This window comes from Triticum urartu, chromosome 5 (assembly GCF_003073215.2).
Source record: "Triticum urartu cultivar G1812 chromosome 5, Tu2.1, whole genome shotgun sequence".
In the NCBI taxonomy this organism is placed as follows: domain Eukaryota; kingdom Viridiplantae; phylum Streptophyta; class Magnoliopsida; order Poales; family Poaceae; genus Triticum; species Triticum urartu.
This window is the reverse complement of record NC_053026.1, coordinates 502673358-502688919: the sequence shown is the minus strand read 5'-3', so window position 1 is coordinate 502688919 and position 15562 is coordinate 502673358. Positions and strand designations below refer to the sequence as shown.

General features: G+C 45.6%; 1 protein-coding gene and 1 long non-coding RNA gene across 4 annotated transcripts; one reads left to right on the top strand and one right to left on the bottom strand.

Moving 5' to 3' along the window:
• The first annotated feature begins 3412 nt into the window (after nt 1-3412).
• On the top strand, nt 3413-9205 carry LOC125510154 (5'-3' exoribonuclease 3-like). Its single transcript, XM_048675248.1, has 21 exons — nt 3413-3559; nt 3684-3982; nt 4086-4164; nt 4274-4350; nt 4433-4624; nt 4999-5118; nt 5217-5321; nt 5393-5551; nt 5641-5718; nt 5807-5917; nt 5997-6137; nt 6342-6437; nt 6501-6587; nt 6733-6803; nt 7056-7270; nt 7365-7405; nt 7764-7838; nt 7960-8093; nt 8183-8293; nt 8406-8481; nt 8553-9205. Exons 2-21 carry the CDS (start codon nt 3716-3718, stop codon nt 8964-8966), a joined length of 2649 nt encoding a protein of 882 aa, XP_048531205.1. The 5' UTR covers nt 3413-3559; nt 3684-3715; the 3' UTR covers nt 8967-9205.
• On the bottom strand, nt 4160-8768 carry LOC125510155. 3 transcript variants are annotated; one of them, XR_007284518.1, is made up of 6 exons: nt 8601-8768; nt 8333-8473; nt 8133-8229; nt 7940-8032; nt 4430-4604; nt 4160-4327 (listed from the first exon to the last, which is right to left on the bottom strand). It is a non-coding gene; the product is annotated as an uncharacterized LOC125510155 (long non-coding RNA). The 3 variants fall into 3 exon arrangements; XR_007284519.1 differs by having other exon boundaries at nt 8206-8229; XR_007284517.1 differs by having other exon boundaries at nt 8206-8473.
• Nucleotides 9206-15562: the final 6357 nt, after the last annotated feature.

Below are 15562 nucleotides of genomic sequence, written 5' to 3'. Positions count from 1 at the left end.
ATCACAATAACAAATAGTTTACTACCAAATAATTATCTTATAGTTTATAGCCAGAAAATCTCATAGTTTACAACCAAATGAAATTTAAATTGCCACAAATAGATTGAAAGAAAAAGAGATGATACATCTATTGGTTGCTAAGGTGAGTCCACATATGCTCGACCAAATCATTTTGAAGTTGAATGTGAGTTGGTCAATCACGCATTTCTGTGTGAAATTGGGTGAACTTAGCAAATGTGGCCGGTCCATACTCAGGCACAACATTTTCACCCTGAAATTGAAATCCTTGGTTGAAGCTGTTGTCATCATGCTCATCCTCTACGATCATGTTGTGCATGATCACACAAGCAGTCATCACCTCCCACATCAAGATTGGAGCACACCAAAAGCACACTCCACATCATTTCTAGCACTCTTTTGTGCTTGGGCAAACCTGGCCCTCTTCTCTCCTACCTAATTGGAGATTTTCTTCACAAGAGTTGACCAGTGAGGATAGATACCATCAGCTAGGTAGTATCCCTTATTGTATTCATGGCCATTGATCTCAGAGTTGACCTCTGGTCAATTGCCTTCTACAAGCCTTTCAAACACTGGAGATCGTCGAAGCACGTTGATGTCATTGTGAGAACCAGCCATGCCGAAAAAAGAGTGTCAAATCTAAAGATCTTGTAATGCCACAACTTCAAGTATGACCGTGCAAGCTTTAATATGCCCCTTATATTGTCCCTACCAAGCAAATTCACAGTTCTTTCATTTCTGGTTCATACAATCTATACTACCAAGCATTTCTGGAAAGCCTCTCGATTCATTGATCGCCAACAACCGGGTTGTATCCGCATCATTTGGTACTCTCGATTACTCTGGGCCAAACACTGCCACCACAGCTTTGCAGAACTTGTACAATGATGCAAGACATGTGGACTCACTCATGCGAACATACTCATCCACGCGATCACCGGGAATTCCATATGCATCTGAATAGCTATGATGCATTTCTGATAAGAGGAGAAGCCAACCTTTCCAAGGGCATCATTCTTGCACTTAAAGTAATCATCATACACCACCACTCCCCTCAAATACAGTTGAACACATGTCTCGCCATCCAGAAGTGGCGCCAGAAAAGCTTGGATTGAAGAGTGCACACGTACACTATAAATAACCGGCGAAGAGTAAGAAATGGCCGCTCTCTCTGTTGCGATTCAATGCTGGAGCATGGCCTGGGATCGATCCCGACACCTCGGCCGCTGTCTGGCAATGTGATCATTGACGACCATAGTCGCAACCACAAATTCGTCATCGTTTGACGATGAATCGTCAATGAACACATGAAGTTATTGAAAAAACCTCATCCCCGTTATCCATGGTACCATGTGGGTAAAACGTCAAACACCTTCCGGGCATGGTGGAGTAGCAACCGGTAAAGAGCCTAGCCCCTCCCGATACATGCAGTAGGCCTTTAGAAGTGAAGGCGAGGGCGTGCCAGCGTCCGTGAAGGTGAGGGACGGTGAGAAGAGGCCACAAACGTCGGCAAGAGTTGGCCTCGGATGCCACCTGGAGATGGGGGAAGTGGGTGGATGCAGGCGGTGGCCTGGGTATAGTTCAAGCGGTCAGATGTGGGCAGCGGCGAGGGCGACGTGGCCGGATGGGAGAGGATATCAACTGTGGAGGGAGCGGAGGGGGAAGAATGGCCAATGTGTCACCGACGGACGGGCAAGGCAAGACGGTGGCCCCGGGCAAGGCGGTGGTGGCGCTACCCCCATTGCTTCGTGGCAAGGGTGTATGCGATGCTCCCTGGGCCGGTTACACGGCTCTATCGCTCCCAGCCTCCCAGGACTTCAAAAGAAAAACGCCTCCCAGAACTGTTTGTGGCAGCGGCTGCTCTTTGCGGCGGCGGTCGTGGGGCGCCTATGGGTGTCAGTTTGGAGTGCTTTAAACCAAGGGGGTGGGTCCCCGACATCGGAGGCGGTGCGGCTCTGGGCTGCTGGTCGAGTGTGTGTTTGTGTTTCCGCTATGCACCTAGCAGAGCTTGGTCTGGACTCAGATTTTTATTTGCCGGTATGGACTCGGGTTGGTGATTTACGTGTGGGTCCGGAGCGGCGGCTCCTAGTTGGTGGTTTTGGTGTTGTGTCACTGGTCGTGTGGGAGGCAGTAGTCTGACGGACGAGGGTCCCTGGTGGTTTTGGTGGTTTTTTGCGTTGGTCCGGACGAGAGTTTAGCCTGGCTTTGTTGGTGCTCGGTGGCAAGCATGCTCTCCCGTGTTGTTTCCATCTTGATGACATTGTTGTGGAGTATTGAACCGTCTCCAACCACTGGGTTCGTCTTCCGGGTGAAAACCCAGATCAATTCTTGATCGAATGGTGACGGCATTCGCTTGACATCATTTTGCTCATTTGAGGCACTTTTTTGGAAGATGCGGCTTTGTTGGTGTTGCCGGCGCTGATTTTCTCCGGTGGGATGTCAGTGGCTTTGTGTGCGTTCAACAGTCAAGCATCATTGGCTGGTGGCGTGGTTCGTTGTTCTCCGTGTTCTGGCTTCTCTCTTCGGCAGCAGGTCACGGTAGGTGTGCCGCCCGAGACCTTGTCTAGCCGGGCAGTGTGGGTGTGTGTTTGGATTTGAGGTTCTTCTCGTAATAAACCGTCTTCTGTGTGGGTTTTAGGTCTATATTTTTTGTATAAACTGAACCAACTCTCTTCTTCTTACATCAAGTACCGGGCCACTCGGAAAAGCTTTTACTCTCACTCAGGGTCCCTTTGTTTTGCTTTCATATAAAAGCATGTAAGTTTTTCTGTGTGGAAAAAACATAGTTATGTAAGTTTAGCTTGTCAAATTGTTTATTATTGATAACTAAAAGTTATAGAATCAATTAACAATGCATACGTGTTTATATAATTAGTACATACGTACACTCTATTGTATTTTTTAGAAAAGGAGGATCGATCACCCTCATTGTTAGAGTACGTAATGGGCCTAATGGCCTTGGCTGCCGGTATAGCCCGTTAGTCTTAGGGTTAATTAGATATAAGAATCGCTTGCTTAGGGGGTCAAGTAAGCCTTACTTGAAAGTCAAGTAAATCCCTTTCATCTTGCCCGGCCGTGGACAGAAGACCCCCGGCCGGCCCTCTCATGCCCTCCTTCTAGCAGCGCCGTAACACCCATACACTCCATTGCAGGAAACAATAATAATAATATGTCAACGGTGCGACCTTTGTTGTGCAAACATGTTGTTTCTCTCTCTTTTGTTCCAGCAGTACGCCTATACCTCGGGATTTTTCAGTATTCCTAAAACAAAAGGCAAAAAAAGGCCTACTAAAACAAGCAGGGGCGAAGGTACGCCTCTGGAATTTTATTATCAGAAATCATAGGAGCTTTCGTGCAACCATGGAACTATGCGGATTATCTAGTACTCCTGCAGCTTATTCTAATCATGGCGGGAGCATTGACTTGACCTGGCTTCCTAAGGCTAGGAGGAAGTGTATCCTCTGCCTTTAGCCATAGCAGGTACTCTTCGTGGAAAGTCTTAAGCATGGTGCAAAGCCGACTCAGCAAAGCAAAAGAAAAGGTAGTCGCCAAAGATAGCATCTCAAGCTAGATTAGCAACCGATCTGTTGCGACCTGCTCCCAGCTAAACATCCCAAGATTTGTTGGTGCCTAGCTCAGTTACGAAATTCATCACTCTCTCCCAGATGCCAAGATTCTACTGTACTAGCTAGCGGCCATGGGAATACCTTCCTTCTTCAGCTGGCTCGTGGGCAAGTACCCAAAAATCGTCGGCACCATCATCGACGTCTACTCTGCCTCGTCATCGGAGGACGAGGAGGAGGAGAAAGAAGAAAAGGAGGAAGAAGAGGGGGAAGAAGAAGAGGTTGAAGAAGAAGATGACGATGAAGAGGATGAAGATGAAGAAGAAGAGATCATCTACGACAACCTCTACCTCGACATGAATGAAATCATCCACAAATGCTTCCGCCTCAACAACGGGCTGGTAATAAACACCTCAACCATGACGATCGCCATGCAATCTAGCCGGTGTCTGTTGACTCTCTTGAACTCTTGAGCTGGCCTTAATTTCACTGGCATTCGCGCAGGTGTACAATTGGTTTTTCGCTTACTTGGATCGCTTGTTTCGCATGGTCAGGCCAAGGAGGCTCCTTTACTTGGCAGTAGGTCCGTGCATAGTACTATATACATGGATCGATCACTGGATACACAAATGACTTCTCTTGATTCCTCTTTCCCATGATATGCATCATCCACCTACAAATTCCAACCGCAGATGGTGTCGCCCCTATGTCCAAGATGACCAAGCTGCGACAGAGGTACTTCAAAACTGCCAAGTATCGCGCAGACTCGGTGAGCTCTCAAGTCTATTTCATTTCATTCCCTCGACAAGATAACTGTTTATCATAAAATTCACAATGCATATATGTACCAGGAGGCTGAAGCGATCCTCTTGACGGAGATATTCAGAGCTCAGGGGAAAGAGGTGATGCCCCGAGATACGTACGAGCTTCAGAATCCTGTTGTCAAGATGCCAGGGACGGAATTCATGGAGAAGATATCAGCAGCGCTGGAGTACTTCATCCACGAACGGTTGAATACGGACCCTGAATGGAAAGACATCAAGGTTTGCACTTATCTTTTAACAGGCAAAGTGGTGAAGCAAATGGAGTTCATGTTCATCTTAACTGTTTAGCCTGCAGTTTTTTGGTGGTGGGGGAAAGGAAGGGGGGGGGGGGGGGGGGGTTTGAAATAGACTACTATTTCCCTTATTTTACATAAATAATAACTCCACTTTAATTGTTATTTTTCACAAATATACCTCTAGCACACTGAAACTGTGATTGCGACCCCATCTAAATACTCTGTTCCATCTTGACAGTATTAAGATTTTTGGTTCACCGTAAAGCATGTATCTTAGGAGCTGTGGGATCTTGCTGAATTTGTCCAGGTTGGTCATTGTTGATGAGTTCACAGTTGATCTTTTTTTTTTTACTGAAGGTAATACTTTCTGATGCAAATGTTCCTGGAGAAGGGGAGCACAAGATCATGTCTTTCATTCGCGCGCAACGAAGCATGGAAAACTATGATCCGAACACCCGCCATTGTCTGCATGGGCATGTATGAACTTTAACCGCACGACACACTTGATTATCTCAATCGAACACAATGTTTGACATGTTCACTACTGCCTAGTTAACTCTGAAGAATTATCACAGGATGCAGATCTGATCATGCTCGCGTTGGCATCTCACGAAGTCCACATTTCAATTTTGCGGGAGTTCGATAATCCAAATGGAAGGGTACCCGCGAGATTTTATCAGGTCTATTCCCCTGAAATAATATTACCAAAAGGTTCACATTTTGACTAAAGGAATAACACCTCCTTTTGCAGTTTGTGGACATATGGGTTCTGAGAGAGTACTTGGAGCTTGAAATGAAGACACCAGGTTGCAAACAAGATACCGCGAGACTAATAGATGACTTTATCTTTATTTGTTTCTTGACAGGAAACGATTTCATTCCACGGATTCCTTCACTAGAGATAAATGAAGTACGTATATTGTATGTTGTTAGATTCTAGTAATAATTTAACATATTCATTGCTGTGATTGTTCCTCTGATCTATGTTCGATGTGACAGTTTGCAGTTGATCTTCTCATTGAAGTGTACAAAACAACCTTCAACAAAATGGGGGGCTATATGGTCAACACAGACAAAGTACCTGGAGAATTTCTGCCTTTTTACTTTCACCGATGATTAGCCATTGGGTTGTAGTTTTATGTGATTTTGCTTCTACGGGAAACAGATTAAAGATAAATACGGTGTGTATCTGGAAGTCACAAGGTTAGAGAAGTTCTTTCATGAACTGTCCTTGTGCGAAGAGAAAATTTTACTCAAAAGATATGAACTGCAAGAGGTATGTTATCATCCTTGTCAGTAGTGCGCGCTAGTGCCAATTAGCATTTACATATGCTTTGTTATTGAGTTATCTGCAGAAGTTACTGCACAAGATACAGGGTGAAGCTGCAGTAAACGAATGGGCCAAGGGAGAGGACAGGGGAGAGAAGAAAACATCATTTGCTCAGCATTTTTTTTATCCTGTAGAGACTTCCCTTGAAAGAGACTCTGACGATGTGGTAAGGATTAGTTAGCTAAAAAAAGTTGTGTAGTGGTCTCGTTGGTTCTTCTAGTCAGGAAGAACGCCCCGAGTTCAAGTCATTTTTGACACACAAGGCAGTACTTCTACTTGCATCCCTAACGAGTCTAATGAATTGGAGTTCTCTTTATTTCTGCTACAAATTAAGGAATGCTTGAACTTCTGATTGATTCCCTATTATCAGGTCAGAGAGAATACCAGGGAGCTATGGAGAACTGTGAGCGATATTTTCTGTAATAAGGACGACCTTTTTAAAAATGGAGCCTGCAAACAAGACAAGGTTAGTGGCGTATATTGCTAGAGATATTTCTTATGTGTGCAGTTTCTCATGTATCTATTGCAGATAAGACCAGGATGGAAATCCCGGTTCTACAGAGAGAAGCTTGGTGCCGAAACTTCTAAAGAAGTTGGAAGGCTGCAGACAGAAATGGTTGTGGTTTCCCTTGTTTCTTCGTGCAAATGGAGTCTCATGAGGCTGGCCATGGGAAATTTAGATTGATATAATCTGTTTCTTTTTTCCTTACTGACTTGAATTATTTATTTTGCAGGTTGAACACTTCTCATATGTAATTTAGGTTCAGAAGTATTTAGAAGGATTATGCTGGATGCTTCAATGCTATTTTTCTGAAGTTCCTTCATGGACTTGGTATGAAGAAAACATATATAAATTGTACAATTTTTGTCTATATGTTTCCGTACACTCCGTAATTTCATGGCTCTGAGTTGTTATTATGACTTTTGTCCCAAGGACCACTAGCTTTCACAGTATTTCTATGCTAGTGATATCTGACAACTCCAGTACATATGTGCAAGAAAAACGTTTCCATTCTATGTCAATATATTTTATGGTACCCCCGCAAAAAAAATGTCTTATGGTAGAATATCTGTGTTCTTGCAGGTGCTACCCATTCTATTATGCTCCTTTTGCATCGGATTTCAAATGTCTGTCTCAATTCAACATATCTTTCACCATGGATAAACCACTAAGACCATTTGATCAGCTCATGGCAGTTTTGCCACCACAAAAGAATGTTTTGTCATGTGCCCTTCCAAAATGTTATAGCAAATTAATGGGCTGTGAAGAATCTAAAATACAAATGTCCTATCCAACAGGTATTTAAGTAAATCCACCAAGTATGTTTGTCATTCTTAGTTCATACCATAGATTGTTGGCGTGCTTATGTAGATGCAATTATTTTGTCAACAGAGTTCGAGATTGATCCAGATGGCAAACGTTTCTTGTCACAAGTAAGTTATTCGTTCACATGTCCATTAGGGAAACTGAATCAATTTATACTTTCAACTTAAACTGATCAAGTGTTGATGTGCTTAGTATGGCTAGGTTACACCCCTTAGGTCCCGCTTGGAATCGGTGTAACTATTTACACTTGTATTTATTTTACACGTGTATATTACCGGCCATTTGTGATTTCCACCTGAAAAGATAAATGACCGATGAAGGCGTGTATATTTTACAGACGTATAGCGCTCAGAAACTGAGAGTCCAATCAGGGCCTTAGGTGCTAGGTTATGCAAAAAGGACTCTGATGCTAACTTTCAATGAATAAATAAATTGTACTAATTTTCAACTAATAAATGGTTTCAGGGTATTGCAAAGTTACCATTCATAGACAAGGAACTGCTGCTTTCAGCTACCAAAATGGTAGAGAAAGATCTAACGGTAATAGAACCGCCTGCCATCTTATTATCTTCTACTACCAATGTACACTAACTTAAAACTACTGTTGCATAAATCATAAGTCAAAAAGCATCGGTATTTACCTTGTTAACACATGCATTAGGAGGATGAGATGGCACGGAATAATGCTCGGCAGGAGAGGATCTTCCTGAGGAACTCGCAGAGTCTGGCAAATACTGCAGCATTTGTGGCAACAATTTCAGACAATGCACAGAAAAAGCTTTGGATAGACACTAGGTGCTTGAAGTCTGAACTGAACTTAGTGAAGTTGAGTACTTTGTTCAGAGCAATACAGAACTGATGCTGAATATTTTGTCTTTGCATAGTGAAATCGGGGGATGGTTCTCACCAGATGAGAAGGAGGTTCAAAGCTCTGCGTTAAGAAAAAATAAGGTTCAACACGCGTGGTCGTGGATAAGAGATCCAGACATGACAGTGTAAGTTCGTTTACTCTTGAGTTGATCATATTCACGCACTGGGAGGGATATCGTAATTCGTCGTTTTTCCTCACATCACATCCTCTGTGCCACTGTGTGAATGCCTCATCAGATCAGCAATGTTCTTCAACCCTGAGGCAGTGAAGCCGATTTCAAGACTGCTTGACAATGTCATAGTGCCTGACAAGGTAGATTCAGATGAAGTGGTAGCACAAAATTTCAACTGATTTATCTGAAACTTATGTATCCACTCCTGCAGACTATAACTGAAGCCGACATTCGGAAGAGGCCGCTGTGGCACACGTACCCGGGTCCAAGGCCAAGGCCGCCGCATGTCACCCACAGACCAGAGACCCAGTGGAGGGCGAGCACGCCGGCGACGCCGAGAGAAGAGCACAAGCTCGCCGGGGAGGGGTGGCTGGGACGGGGGAGAGGAAGCGCCGCCGCTGCTACCGCCGATACACAGCAGATCGGGCCGAGCGGCTATGGGAGAGGTTCCCAGGGTGTGCAAATGGCGCAGAGCCGAGGCGGCCGGTTCGACGGCGGTGATGAGTGGGCAGGAGGAGGCGGCGGCGGCGGCACGGTGAAGAGGCCGGAGACGGAGGCGCGGCCCGTTGGGTTGTGGGCGAGAGGAGGCGGCCGTCGCGGGAGCGGGCCAGCCCGCGCGCGGTAGCACGTTCTAATTCATTTGAGGCCCGTTTCAAGCTTCGGGCTGGCGAAGCAGAAAATCTAGGGACGAGCCCAAAGCAGAAGTTTCAGGTGCCCATGAGGTCATCGCTCATTTTTTTTCTTCTAATAGTGGTTCGTAAGATATTCTCCTTCACCTGACTTAGAGATGACAGTAAAAATATGTGTACAATGGATAATATGTTAGTCTTATCTTCAACGAAAAAGCGAGACCATTTCGGACTAGCCTTTGAAGGCATATTTTTATAAAAGAAATCTCTAAGCACATCGCGCCAGCCAAGACTCCCACGCGGGTTGGCTAGTTGCGCTCCTTGTGGGCCTAGCCAAAAAGATGACACCCTGTTTTAAGTCTTAATTATCTTTAATAACTAGCTATTTTAAATAAAAAATGATGCGGCATATTGTGTTAAGAGATTATCTCTTAATTAGAGGAGGAAATCCTTTTTACTGATTTCACTTTCCTTCAGTCCGGCATTTTATTTTACATGATACTTGTAATACAACACCACTGTACATGCCCTGAGTCGGACGTGTTGGTGGTTTGGGTCATAATAGGTGCTTTCGCTTTGATGGGGCACACAAACTTAGGCATGTAAGAGGTAACATTAGTCTAACAGTTAAGGCTGAGTTTATCATTGAAGTGGATTATAATAATTGAGCTTATCGAACAATGTAAAGTGTATACAGTGATAGTTGCTTTTGGAGCTCGGGCTCCATGGAGGCCGGTTTTTGAAAAATTCAAAATTCAACAAAATTCATATTATTACATTTCAAAACATTCTAAAAAAATGCAGACATAGATGGAGGCATAACACACATTTTTTTCGAAAAGGGGGGCTCCCCGGCCTCTGCATCAGAGTGATGCATACGGCCATCTTATTAACCAAAGGAACAAAATGTGCCAACAAGGTTACAAAGTCTTCAACTAAAAAAAGAAAAGACAACTCACACAGAGCCTAAAATGCTAACAACACAAACTAGCCAAGAGGAGACACCACAACCGGCTGGCTAAAAATAGACAGGTAAACTAATTGCCTATCCTATTACATGACCGCCATCCAAACCGGTTGAAGATATCCCGACCTACCATCTCCCAACGGATAGATCCAGTAATCAAATGCTCCCTGGCTTCCATCGGAGTGAGTAGCGGCCACGAACGGATCACTACCGTGGTGCGGAAAATAACCTGCAAAAAATGAATACGTGATGTTCTGTTAAAAATCAAATCATTTCTGCAATTTCAGATAGTCCACAGCAGAGCACAAACTCCAACCCTAATATGTCTTGCTAAGTCAGGCTCAATCCCATTAAGCCATGTCCCAAATAAAGCATTGACAGAATTCGGTGGAGTAATATTAAAAGCAATGTGGACCGTCCGCCAAAGGACTTGGGCCAACGGGCAATCAAGAAAGAGGTGCTTAATCGTCTCATCCCGATCACAGAAACTACACCTAGTAGGTCCTGTCCAATTACGCTTAATCAAGTTGTCTTTTGTTAAAATAACTTGTTTATGGACAAACCACATAAACACTTTTATTTTCAAAGGGACTTTGACATCCCAAACAGTCTTGGAAGTTGGAATGGAGTTCGAATTAATAACATCAATATACATTGATTTAACTGTAAATACTCCAGACATAGTCAGTTTCCAGCGTAATTCATCGGGTTGGTCAGAAAGTTGAACCTCCACGAGTCTCCTAACTAGATGGAGTCATTCGTCCCAATGATTGCCCACTAGCACTCGTCTAAACTGAATATTAAGGGGGACAGATTGAAATATCGTTGCAACGAACACCTCACGTCGTTGAGCAATACGATATAAACGGATATTGAATGGCCAAGGTGAGTCGCCAAGCCAAGTATCCTCCCAGAAACGTGTACTAGCACCGTTTCCAATAACAAACCTCGTCCTATTGAACATTGATTGTTTGACTTTCATTAGTCCTTTCCAGAAAGGCGAGTCAGTCGGCCTGACTGTGACCTGGGACAATGTTTTAGTCTGGAGGTACTTGCTACGAAGGATCTGCGCCCACATGGCCTCAGTCCCGGACGAGAGCTTCCACAGCCACTTACTAAGAAGGCATCTGTTCTTAACTTCAAGATTCTCAATTCCAAGACCCCCTTGGTCTTTCGGTCTACAGATGATATCCCATTTAGCAAGCCGGTATTTTCTTTTAAGTTCATCACCCTGCCAAAAGAAACGCGATCGATAGAAGTCCAGTCTTTTCCTAACACCAACTGGGACCTCAAAGAACGATAAGAGGAACATAGGCATACTCGTGAGCACCGAACTTATCAAGATTAATCGGCCACCGTATGACATGAGCTTACCCTTCCAGCAACTCAGTTTCTTCTCAAATCGGTCTTCGATGCATTTCCATTCTCTGTTTGTCAGCCTACGATGGTGTATCGGAATACCTAGGTAGGAGAAGGGTAAAATCCCCAACTCGCACCCAAACAATTGCCTGTAAGAATCTTGTTCGTCTTTGGCTCTACCAAAGCAGAACAGCTCGCTCTTATGAAAGTTAATCTTTAACCCGGTCAATTGTTTAAATAGGCATAACACCAGCTTCATATTTCTCGCCTTCGCCTTGGCCAAGTCATGCTCCATAAAGATGATTGTATCATCAGCGTACTGAAGGATGGATACACCTCCATCAACAAGATGAGGTACCAAGCCGCCCACTTGACCATTCTCCTTAGCCCTTCCTATCAAAATTGCTAACATATCCACCACAATGTTAAACAGGATAGGGGACATCGGATCTCCTTGTCTTATGCCTTTATGTGTCTGGAAATAATGACCTATGTCGTCATTCACTTTAATTCCCACACTCCCTTTTTGCGTAAATGATTCGACCTGTCGGCACCAGGCTTCATCGAAACCTTTCATACGCAATGCCTGTTGGAGGAATGGCCATTTGACCTTATCGTACGCTTTCTCGAAATCCACCTTAAAAATGACTCCATCTAATTTTTTGGAGTGGATTTCATGGAGCATTTCATGAAGGACAACCACCCCTTCAAGGATATTTCTGTCCGGCATGAAAGCAGTTTGGGATTGTTGCACCACAGAATGTGTAATCTGTGTGAGCCTATTAGTCCCGACCTTGGTGAAGATTTTGAAACTAACATTGAGAAGGCAGATCGGCCTGAACTGCTCAATTCTCACCGCAACCGTTTTCTTAGGGAGCAATGTGATAGTTCCAAAATTCAAGTGAAATAATTGAAGCTGTCCAGAGAACAGATCATGAAACATAGGTAATAAATCCTCCTTAATAATGTGCCAGCACTTTTTATAGAACTTCGACCGGGAACCCATCCGGTCCAGGAGCCTTATTGTTTTTCATTTGTGCAATAGCCTCAAACACCTCCTTCTCTGAGAACGGGGCAACCAGGATATCATTATCGGCAGCAGACAATTGAGGCACATCCCCAGTCCTGGGCTCATCGAGGGAGACACAATTATCCTCCGGAGGACCAAATAACTGCCTATAATAGTCTGTAATATATGTTTTTAGATTATCCCGTCCTAAAATAGTGCCCTCATCTTGCTCAAGCTGAAAGATTCGCTTCTTTTCTGTGCTTAGCATTGGCAATCAAGTGAAAGAATTGAGTATTCACGTCCCCTTGGACCACTTTGCGGACCTTAGCTCGCAAAGCCCACTTCAACTCTTCTTCACGGAGAAGTTCTTTCAACCTCTTCTCCGCCTCAGTTTTAATCTGGAGCTCAGCTGGCAGCAAAATCGGAGATTCGACTTTTAAGTCCAAGGTCTGTATAAGATAAAGGAGCCTATCCTTCTCAATCTTATAAACCCCACTGATGTGCTTAGCCCAACCCCGTAGGAAACTTCTCAAATGCCTAATCTTATTTTGCCAACGCTCAACCGCCGTCCTACCTCCTACACCCTTAGCCCATTCCCTGGCGATCAGGTCTAAGAACCCCTCACGTTCAAACCAGGTCATCTTGAATGAGAAGGTGTTTTTGTTTCCCACGTGGTTCGGCTCCCCTAAGTCCACGAACAGGGGTGTGTGATCGGATATTCCCCGCGAGAGAGCTTGCACCGTGACAAGAGGGAATTTCTGTTCCCAGTCCACGCTCGCGAGAACTCGATCAAGTTTTTCGTATGTTGGGTTTGGCAAAGCATTAGCCCAGGTAAACTTTCTACCAGAAAGCTCTATCTTCCTCAGATCCAAGCTTTCAATAATGGTATTGAACATAAACGACCACCTACCGTCAAAGTTATCATTATTTTTCCCCTCTCTCCTCCTAATGATATTGAAATCACCCCCGACTAAAATTGGAAGCTGCTCGGACCCACAGATTCGAACAAGATCCGCCAGAAACTCCGATTTAAGCTCGGGTTGTGCGGCACCATAAACCGCCATCAAAGCCCAGTTGAAACCATCAACTTTAGACCTAACTTGAAACTTTACCGCGAAGTCACCCATGACTACACTTCGGACTTCAAGCGAATCGCATCTCACACCTAGCAAGATACCACCCGATCTTCCTCGCGGAGGGAGGCAATGCCAATCGAAATCAACACCACCCGCAAGAGAGGATAGAAACTGCGGCGCAAAATTATCTCTACCGGTTTCCGATAAAGCAATAAAATCTAACTGATGTTCCAGAGAAGCCTCAGCAAGAAACCTTCTTTTAGCCAAGTCTTTCAGACCTCTGCTATTCCCAAAGATTCCTTTCATATTTCGTCATGGAATTTTTTAGTAGTCTGAATCCTAGCACTCCTACGAACTGCAGAATCGGGATAAATCTTCCGTTTCCACTTATGCTTTGGTTTACTAGGCTCTGTCACCCGGTCCTCATAACTGGGCTCAACGGAGCTAACAGCGGCAAAATCTAGGGGCACATCCTCGTCCTCAGACTCAAGACTAGAAGGTGCTAGATCCGCACACAAATTATCGAGCACTCTAACCCCTAACGCATCAATCTCCTCATCATTCATGAGTTTAACCGCTGCAAGATTACGAATAGTCTCTAAGGCACGCTCCGCCTCCAAATCTAACATATCATTCACCGAATTGGAGATCTCACTATCAGTAACACCTAGTGTAACTCCCAATTGGTTTGCATTATTAATAATCTCCTCATTAGAGAAATGCAATAAAGAATTAGATATGTTGATGGACATACCAGAAAAGTTTGCAGCATCGTGAAGCTTGGCCGCCCTCACCGCGCACCGCTGCTGCATATCATCAACCTCCGGAAGCTCGTGAATGCGAGCACTCATCCGTCTCCCCGTCGAGACCGGGTCCGGGATCCCGCCAAAGGCAACAACCTCCTCCCTAGTAAAGCCTCGCGGTGAGTCCCGCAACGGGTCAACCATGGCTACCAGAGGAGGCGGCTGCGGGCTCCCATGCCCCTCAGACAAGTTCCCCACGGGTAAGAAAGGAAAGTGGATAACTGGGGCCGCCTGCCCGATCCCTCCTCCCGCCCCACCCACCGGCTCAGAGTGAAGTGCCGGCGTCGTAGGAGGCGCGGTCCTCCTGACCGCAGACGAGGAAGGGGGATCTAGGGTCACCTGCCCCAATCCCCCCTCCCCCAGCGCCACTGGAGGCGCAGTTGCCACCGCCACGACCGGAAAGGTAAGAGCTGAGGCCGCCTGCCTCGGGCTCCCTCTCACAGCGCTGGCCGACCCCGACGTGACCGGCGTCACCGACATCGGGATGGGTAGTGGAGAAGTCAAGGCCACCTGCCCCGACCCCCCTCCCCCAAGCCCCAGCTCGAACGTAGAAGATATCACCGGAGTCTCGACAATAGGTGAAGCAAGGGAAATAGAAGCGACCTCCGGCTCCACTTCCCCAACTCCAGCATCCTCAAACTCCAACAAAGGAAGCGTGTGTTCAAATGCAGCGTCAGTCTCCACCCGATCACTCCAAAGTCTGGGAGGCGCTGAGGCTGGCTCAAAGGACCCAAAACGCAACGAAGTCATAGGCACCGAAGGTGAGGGTGCCAGCTCAACCCCGGTCCCATCCCCGGGCAACTGGGCATCTGGGTGAGAACCGGTAGACCCCTCTCGTGTGGAATCGGTCGGTGCCCCCTTGGCACATGCATCGCCGTCACCCTCGTGCATATCCACATCACTCCCATTAACCTCCTCAGCAAACAGAGCAGTGTCCTCGAACTCTATATAGAGCGTGAAAACCTCTCCCCTATATGTCCAGTGGACCACATCGGGCACGAACTCAATATTCAGAACACTCACCAAAATCCGGGCCACTCCATGCGCACGTGTAAAAGCCATATCCACTTTCTCCGTCTTCCTAACCATGATGTCCATGCTGTCCACAACTTGAGCATCCTGCAAAGGCTTAGATGGAGCCCCCGAAAACCTCAACCAGACCTGCGTAAGCGGCTTTCCTTTAGGCTCCACCTTCGTCCACTCGTGAAACTCCAAAATACATGTAGTACCAGGAACTCTACACAAGCCAAAGCTCAGCAGTTTCTGCAAATCATCCACAGAGGGGAAATCCACCTTAAAGACATTAGCTTCGAGACTAACCAGCTCCCACTAGAAGTTACCCGGTACCAGCTTCTGAAGCCTCCAGACAATCTGAGCC